Source organism: Anastrepha ludens, chromosome 4 (genome assembly GCF_028408465.1).
Source record: "Anastrepha ludens isolate Willacy chromosome 4, idAnaLude1.1, whole genome shotgun sequence".
NCBI classification, from domain to species: Eukaryota; Metazoa; Arthropoda; class Insecta; order Diptera; family Tephritidae; genus Anastrepha; species Anastrepha ludens.
In genome coordinates this window covers 59462239-59470977 of record NC_071500.1, presented here as the reverse complement: position 1 = coordinate 59470977, position 8739 = coordinate 59462239, and the positions used below count along the sequence as shown (strand labels likewise).

General features: G+C 33.4%; 1 protein-coding gene across 6 annotated transcripts; it reads left to right on the top strand.

The window, feature by feature from the left end:
• The first annotated feature begins 3656 nt into the window (after positions 1-3656).
• Positions 3657-8407, top strand: LOC128862535 (claspin). Of its 6 annotated transcripts, none has more exons than XM_054101224.1 (11): positions 3746-3778; positions 3826-3876; positions 4418-4582; positions 4635-4705; positions 4759-4917; positions 5226-5741; positions 5818-6052; positions 6125-6882; positions 7512-7770; positions 7829-8155; positions 8212-8407. In XM_054101224.1, exons 3-11 carry the CDS (start codon positions 4469-4471, stop codon positions 8320-8322), a joined length of 2550 nt encoding a protein of 849 aa, XP_053957199.1. In that variant the 5' UTR covers positions 3746-3778; positions 3826-3876; positions 4418-4468; the 3' UTR covers positions 8323-8407. The 6 variants fall into 6 exon arrangements, with proteins under 6 accessions (XP_053957198.1, XP_053957195.1, XP_053957199.1 ...); XM_054101221.1 differs by lacking the exon at positions 3746-3778 and adding an exon at positions 3950-4062 and having other exon boundaries at positions 3813-3876; positions 4482-4582; XM_054101219.1 differs by lacking the exon at positions 3746-3778 and adding an exon at positions 3950-4062 and having other exon boundaries at positions 3814-3876.
• Positions 8408-8739: the final 332 nt, after the last annotated feature.

Genomic DNA, 8739 nt, shown 5'->3' with positions numbered 1-8739 from the left:
ATACATATATAATTGGCGCATTCACCCTTTTTGGGTTTTTGGGCGAGCTCCTGTTGATATTGTTCCGCAAGCAAGATTATCCATACAAAATTTCTCTCCCGGAATCTGAGATTATAAAATAATCCTAGCTTATTACCACACTTTTTTTAAACACAACCATGTGCTATAGATAATTATTTTTACGAATGTAAAGAGAAACATCAAAGTAGGCAAAAGCTAAATAAAATGGACACCGGCAAAGAGAATAGGTTTGTAGACATAATTCTCTAAAATTTTTGTTAAATATTATTAATTATGCATGGGCATGTGTTTATGGGCTTTGTCCCCTTATTCTTCTTCTTAACACGCTGAGTGCCATGTGAGTCCAGGTTGGTTTCACAGTGCGAAGGGACTTTCAGGCCTCGTGGTGACACTTGGTCTCACGGTATAATGTGTGAGATTTCGGTTTGTGCTGATGCAGCTGCTTCATAGAGGCTATTAGTAGTAGTGTATTCACGCCATACTAGAGCCATTGCATTGTTTATGCTGCTTGGCCTATGGGTATGAGACCAATGTGGCATCATATGACCTATTCAAAAATTCAAATATTCTATTGTATTATGTAAAAAAAAATCGTGGCCGGACGAACCCCATTTTTTTTGTTGTATGGTGGCACTCAACGTGTTAATTGGCGTATCCATGCTGGATGTTCGCGATTACATACAGATGTTATTTTGTTCTTAGCCGTACGGTTGGTAGGCCATATTATTATCGATGTCTAGGAATTCGTGACTGTTTCTCGCTGCTACTGCTAGTTCGCCGATTGTTTTGAGACTTGTCCACTCCTTGATGTTGTCGAGCCACGTCTTTTTCTTCCTACCAATTCCTCTTCGTCCTTTAATTTTTCCTTGTATCAGCAGTTTTAAAAGATCGTATATGTCACCTCTTGGTATGTGTCCGAAATAAGCGACTTTTATTCTTTTTATGTCCGTTGGCATGTTCCTAGAGGTTCGCATTCTATTTAGCAATATATCGTTTGGTATTTTATCAGTCCAGCTTATTCTCATCATTTTTTATAGCACCACGTTTCAAAGGCGGTGTATGCTTACGGTTTTCAACGTCCAGGCGTCACATCCGTATAAGAGTGTTGACCATACATAACATTTTAAAAATCTTGTCTTTAATTTAACTGGTATGTCCCGGCGTGTCAGTATTTTTTTTTAATCTTCATGAAGGCCACTCTAGCCATTTCTTCTCTGCCTCTTATTTCATGATCATGGTCCGATTGGCCATTCAGCCATACTCCTAGATATATTTCTTTACTTTCTCTATTGTTTGCCCCCTATGGTTAGTCTCGCATAGGTTCTGCTGCTTTTATTTGCAAGAATAAATTTGGTTTTATCAATATTTATATTTAGCCCGAAGACTTTGCTGTGCTTTTTCCATTTTGTTTATAATAGTTTGGAGATCCCTCATATCGTCTGTTACTAGCGTTCTGTCGTCTGGGTAGCGAATGTCACTTATATATATCCCATTAACTGCGTCATTTAATACTCCTTCAAATACAGGGTCCGCCATATAATTTACGGAATTAAAAATGCTATAAAAAAGAAACTACTCAATATTTTTCGAAACTGTTTTTTTTTATTTTGAAGTACAATCCTTCCGATTAATGATGGAACACAACTTCATTCATAAGGCTGCCTCGGCTAGCCATGCACCATCCCATACGATCGGTCCAATTTTTCAACACATTTTCGATTGTATGCGGCTGTACTTTAGCTATGACATCGCGTATGTTGGTCCTGGTGATTCACGAACACTCTCGGCCACAGCAGCAATATTTTCGGGTGTTCGCACGGTGTTTGGTCGGTCACGCGTTGATTTGTCAATAAGCAACCCAGTTTCTCTTACTTTTTTCGCAAAGTAACGCACATACGCTTCATTCGGTGCTTTTCTTCTTCCCATTGCCGTACGTAATTTTCGTACACATTCTGCAACATTACCATGATTTTCAAAGTAATGTCGCAATATTTCCCAGCATTCTTTGAGCGTATACACAACCATTTTCGTTCAGCGGAAGTATAAATCTAATTTTCTGTCAAATCAGATGACAGCTAAGTGTTACCATTCTTCAAATAATACCTAGTTCAAATCCGTAACGATAGATGGCGGGTCCTTTATTTTTTCTGCGTACACGTTAATAAATTATTATAAAATGTTATATAGGGGAAAAATTTAGTATAATGTTTTTAAAAAAGGGGGGGATAGAGGGGTGTGTCCCCAACTTAAAACTGAAAACCCTACCCTCCGGAGGCTCATAGTTCTTAAGTAATTTATTGTTAAAGTTGTGTAATTTAGCGAAAAATTGGTGTTGCCAGACACCGGAAATAAAAACGAAGTTCGCATGAGAATTGAGAAACATTTTCGAAAATACAATATAAACATATAAAATTGAATTTTACAGGAGCGACGACTAGAAGTGTATTGTAAATTTGTAAAATGTTTGCTTAGAACTTTTTCCCTCATTAGTCCAACTCCGATTACACATCCACAGTAGTTTTGCATAGAACTCCTTTACGCGTATTTTTGCTTAAAACTCCTTACCCTGCTAAAACAATGGAACCCAAAATTAATACATCATATGTGTGTGTGTAGTAAGGAGTCACAATATACCCAATCCCCATCATCAACACTGAACTGAAATAGTTCATTTTTGTTCATATTTTTATTTTCATTTGCATGCATCCGGCAACATCAACTGTTGTCAATTCCAATTAATTCTTATTCGCGTTTAAAATTGGAAAGTGATGATATGGGTAAATGTATTTGCATTTAATTTCCATTGAAATATTTCGAATACATGTATGAAAATAAGTAAAAACACGCGTGTGAATGTAGATTTAGTAGTATTATAATGTGCCAAGCTATAGTGAAATTCCCGAGGGCACTTTGAAGGCAAATAATTACAAAACTATTATTTCCAGAATAATTGGGAGCTATAAAGGTTGTTCCAAACCACTCCCTAAAACCTCCACCAAGTTTCATTAAATAAGACAATATAGTTTGCCTAAAATTACCCATGTTACATTATAGCAAATCCCAGCCTTATATAGAATTTCGCATGCGTTTTTCTGCCATAACTTTTTGGAACCTCGGTAAACGTCGTTTACGGATTTCCTTCAACTGTTTATTATAAGCAGCCAGTTGCGCAATTAAATTAGCAATTTCTTCTCCTTATCTTTTCTTCATATTGTGAATAATAAGAATTTCTATAAAGAAAAACCTTTCAAAACAGTCTTGACAGTTGATTGTCAATTTTGCAGGTAATCGGTCCTATATGAACGGGAAGATTAATTTTGTGGATTTATTGCTAATTAATGCATATGTGAACATAGTTTTAGCCTGCTCTTTCTCCTATCAAACAAGTAATTCCCCTTCCTTTAGTTTGTTTATTTTTGGACTCTTACGACACAACAAATTCGGAAGGCGCAAGCTCTTACTCTATCATTCTTGTACCTCATCGTCCATTCTCATGACAGCCAGTTCTACGTTACCGGATTGACTTGGGTGTTTCCCCGACCAAGTGCTGCCGCCCCCATAAACTATTCGTTTCTAGTGTACCGGACTTTACTCTATCATTCTTGTATAATACATATGACATATACATTGTCGGTCACTAATTTTCAAAAGACAGTATTTTGCTGGAAAATTTCATTCCTTGTAATCGACTTCATACATATCGATAGGTTATATCCTTCGTTAGTCGAGTCCGGCGGGAAATTTACCGATTGCGCAGGTAAATAGAATAATAAAATAGTAAACATTTTTAAATACGTGCATTAGATATTTGTAGTAGATGACAGCATTCAAAAAGATAATACGCAAGAATTGAAGGTAAGTTTATTGTAGGTTTACAACGATTCAACTTATTAGTTTGAGTGTTAACAAAAGATTGGTGAATATATAGCATATGATGCAGAAAAAGTCCGGTATGAAACAGTTTCCTTAGCGTGTTTGTGGTATTTCCATGATCTCTTTCTCATAAAGTCCAGACGTCTTCATAGAATATGAATATTTTATGTAAGTATGTTGAATTAAAAAAGGAATAAACCTAATGTAATAGTATTCAACATTTCTCCAATGGATTGAACTATCCCGGAGTGAGTTGCCGGCATGTTATAAAACCTGATCGTTTCTGTAATGTTTACCCGTCTGTCAACTTGCTTTAGTATGTCTTCTTAAGCATTCCGGATGTTTCGCATTAAAAAAAATAATACATACACGTATAGAGTTAAAAACATTAAAAAAAAAACGCTTTCGAGAATAATTAATAATATGCTATACATATGTATAGTGATTCTTAAGTGATTGTCTCATGTATATTATTTTTTTAATATAAATTAATCTGTTTTAATTCTTTTAATTATATATAAAGAGTGTAAAAAACAATGATCTCCGAAACGAATCTGAACTGATACAAAGTACCATGTCTGATATAGATGAAATTGCTTCCAGAGAAAATAGCATTGAAAATGCCAATTTTGAAGAAGTTGAAGGCAATATTGAAAATGAGGGAAATATAAACGACAAATTTCACAATGTAAGTTTTGGTTTAAGTTTTGTGAATTGATAAGAACTTGCGAACTTTGCAGCGATCTACACAAAAAGGTATGCAAACATTACAAAGTCAACAACAGCGTTTACAAAGGGAAGCTCAGTTTAGGTAAAAGCAAGGAAATTCTTTTTTTTGTCTAACACTTACCTTAAAGTTTATAGCATTCCTTATCACAAGCCAAAAAAATATACACTCCAAGAATTTCTAAGCCGCCGCAACATCGTAAAACCATCTGGAATTATTAATGAGAAGTATTCTCCCGGCGCCTTTGGAAAATCAAGAAATTTGAAAATGACCAGAGAAGAACTAGCGATTTATTCGTAAGTATTTAATACAAATGTCTAATACCGACAAATTTTACTCAGTGCAAGCTATTTTTCTTGCGTGTCCTAATTATAAAAAAAAACACTGAATCACAAGTGTATGTAATAAAAATTACATTTCTAAATTGTATATACTTAAATTATTAAATTTAATTTAATTGTAAATACTTAAATTGTATATACTATGTTCCCAGCTAAACTCTAGGTATATAAAAAACATCTTATGTTTGTTATATTATTAACAAGTGCATGTGTACCTATACATTTTTATTAATATGAATTTATCGACATTTTGTTCAATTTAGTCAACTAATGGAGGATAGAGCCAAAGAGGCATCTGAATTTTTCAGACCTGAAAATACTGACAATTCCAACAAAACTGAAGACGGAAATGGAGATAACAATAATCTTATTAAGAGTGCGCACGAAAACTCACTTACAAGCGTTCAGAAAGAATTCAAAGAACCAGAAACTACTGATATAAATGAGAGTGAAAAATGCAGAGACAAGAATGTTATAATAACTGAAATTTTAGAACTTCCAAAATTGGATCTAAAAGACGTAGCTAAGGACCTTAATTTAAAAACAATTGTCAATCAGCCCGTGTTATCCAAAGAAAAAACAGCGTTTTCATTAAGTTCAAACGCATGTATATCTGGTATTTTTAAAGAAAGTCCTACTTTAAAAGACGATGTAGATATTTCATTCGATTTTCTTTCGAATGGGAAGGATGTTCCTAAATCAATTAGCGGGGCTAATAGTTTGCTGGAAAGGCTTATGAAAACGAACCCTTGTCAAAAACCTGTTAGGGAATCCATTGGGTTAGTAGTTATGTCCACAAACAATTTATTATCTTATTCATACTAACATCTGTACATAAACACAATGACATTATAGATTACTCAGTCCTAAATGTAATTCAAAAGCACTTTTAAATGGCACTGACGTTTGTTTGAGTAAAAAACCAGGAGAAACATTTTTAAAATTGAAAGACAACTTGAAATCAATTATTATGGAAAAACGTAGAGAAGAAATGAAAAAACGGCAAGAGGAAGATAATGCCAAAAATACATTTGGTGATACAGACGAAGATGGAATAGATGTTTCCACAGAATTATACGATAAATTATTGGTAAGGTTCTTCATCAATGTATTATGTTGTGTTTTTTCTCATATTAGTAATGTATTCCATTATTTTATTTAGCCTGCAAGCAGTGAAAATTCTGAATCTGAATCTGATTTTGAACTCGAAAATAATGGAAACGACGACAAAGAACTTTCAATTTATCAAAGTCAAAATACCCAAGTTGAACCGGAAAAAGAAGAAGATGAAGTAGATATCAAAAGGCGAATAGTATTTCTGTCTGATGATTCTGACGAGTCCCAACAACTTAGCCCGCCGGCGATAAGTCAAGTACCTGAAACTCAAATATGCAATCTAGAAGAGGAAACGGATAAAATAATAAATTTGTGTTCTGGTACTTTCGAAACCCAACCTGTTGTGCCGAATGAGGATACAACTGATAATAAAATCATTTCATCAAATGAAGAAAACTCTCCACTTTCCGATTGCAAAAGGATAAGAACAAAAAGATATACTAAAAAGATAAAGAAATCTAAAATGAAATTGGGGTTTTCCGATGATGAAGCTGAAGAGTCCGATGATGAGGCTGGAGAGTCCGGTGAAGCTATGGGAGCGGACAGTTCACCCAAAAATGATAACCTACCCGCTACATATATTGATTACGACTCCGAAGAAAATGAAATAACGGTGGAGTTGACAAAACAAGACTGTTTAAAGCAAGCTGAAACTTTTTTTGAAAAGGAAGCAGAACTTTCGGAATCCGATTGGGGAAGCGCAGATGAAGACGAAAAAAATTTGGATCAGTACGACATTGAACTAGGAGACGAAGACGAATTTGATAAAGAGGAAGTGAGAGCTGAATTGGGAAAAATACACGCGTGAGTTTTTAATTTCCAAAATCATAGTAGAAACAATTGAACCAGCGCGCATATATATATGTACATATATCGCACTTGTTACGTTAAAGCGTAACAACTCAAAATAAAAAAGAAAAAATTTGTTAGTTTAGCGCAACTACTAAACAAATAAGAATGAAACAACCGTTATATTGTTTTTAATGATATTTTCGTGCAATTACATATTTTTTTCCTTGTAATACCTATATTCTTAATATTTACGGAAACAGTTTTTCGTCCCTACTGAAAATATTCAGATTTTGAGTTGTTACGCTTTAACGTAACAAGTGCGATATGTGCATATGCTACTACCACAGAAGGAAAATTTAAACTATTGATTATAAGAACTGTATGGGAAAGCTATGACCAATACATTTTTTTTCTTAAGACTGTTGGGTTTTCGTTAGTAAAGAACTGTCAAGATATTTCTTAAGAAAACATTTCTGCAGCTTTTGATGAAAATTTAAGTCATACATACATATGTGGTACTACTTTCTAGTCCAGAAGTAAAAAGTACAAATTGTTTGTTCCTTAATATTTTTTTCTTAAGGTATTATGTGAAATGATGATAGTTTGTCACACTGTCGGTTTACTTCTTTTATAATTTTAAGGCGTAAAATGTTAGATGATGATATTCGACAAGTAAATAAATTGCAAGAAATTCTCCTTGAGGACGAAGAAGATGACTCTGCTCGACGACAACGTAAATTTAGATGGAAAAATTTTGACACCGCGTTTAACCTTGAAATAGATCAAAACCAATTAACGGATACCAAACCCGAAGAAGGCAGTGATGATGAAAACGAGCATTTATGGAGAAAAATACGGTTTGAACGAGAGCAAACAATAAAAAATCAGTCTTTGAATGAAGTATGCTATTCAAAAGTTTTAATGCCGATAGTTAAAGTCAAACAAGTTTTTTTTCCAGACTTCTTTAGACGCAACTGTATCAGTAGCAACTCCCAAAGCAAGTGATATTAAAAATCTTACAATTGTAACTGCATCGAAATCTAAAATTGAAGAATCTGAAGAAAAGGAGAAATCTCAGTTTTTAATATCAAAGGAGCTTATTAAAGTTGAAGGTGCAAAAGCGAGGAGCTCGTTTTTATTACGGAATAAAAAGGCATTAACAAAAACAATTTGTTCTGTTAAAAATGGAAGCAATGATGTAAACACATCACCCGACAAAATTGGTGTCAAAACAATAAATACTAACAAATTTGTTTTCACTACGTTATCTTTTGAAGAAAAGCAGGTAAATTTTCATCTACTCAATAGTATTTTCTTATATAATTTTTTTTTTTTTTGTAGACTCTAAAAAGGAAAGCCGGTGACATAAATGACGACATCGATATGAACATATTAAAAAGATCTAAAAGCGAAAAAAGAAAGAGTGAATATTTAATAGACAAACTATTGTAAATCTTGGTTTTATTCATAACATTGCTTATAATAATGTAATATTTAAGAAAATACTTGCAATAATAAACACATTTTATTGAAATTATTTAGGGTAATTTGTTTTATTTTGTGCGACATTTTGAAACTCAATATATCGTCACATGAAATCAAAAAAGCCCTAAGTTACATTTTAAAAATTTTACAGGAGAAGCAAAAAACCTTTTAAAATGAAAATGTTTTATTCACCGTCACCGGCTTTTCGAATTTTGTTTATACCAACGTCATTATTGGTTGTTGGATTATAAAATTTTAAAGGAACATGTATAATGATACGGTGCATAACAATCAACTAAAAAGTCGATTTTGAATTTTTTGTAACTTAGGGCTTTTTTAAATTCATATGACGATATGTATGTATACGGAAATTATAAAATACTG

What these genes read in the sequence shown, in the direction of transcription:
- LOC128862535 (XM_054101220.1), top strand. Translation starts at nt 4,469, where the DNA reads ATGTCTGATATAGATGAAATTGCTTCCAGAGAAAATAGCATTGAAAAT. An exon ending in CAAAGGGAAGCTCAGTTTAG is followed by an intron (nt 4,706 to 4,758) that starts GTAAAAGCAAGG and finishes TAAAGTTTATAG; the next exon opens with CATTCCTTATCACAAGCCAA. An exon ending in AAAATCAGTCTTTGAATGAA is followed by an intron (nt 7,771 to 7,828) that starts GTATGCTATTCA and finishes TTTTTTTTCCAG; the next exon opens with ACTTCTTTAGACGCAACTGT.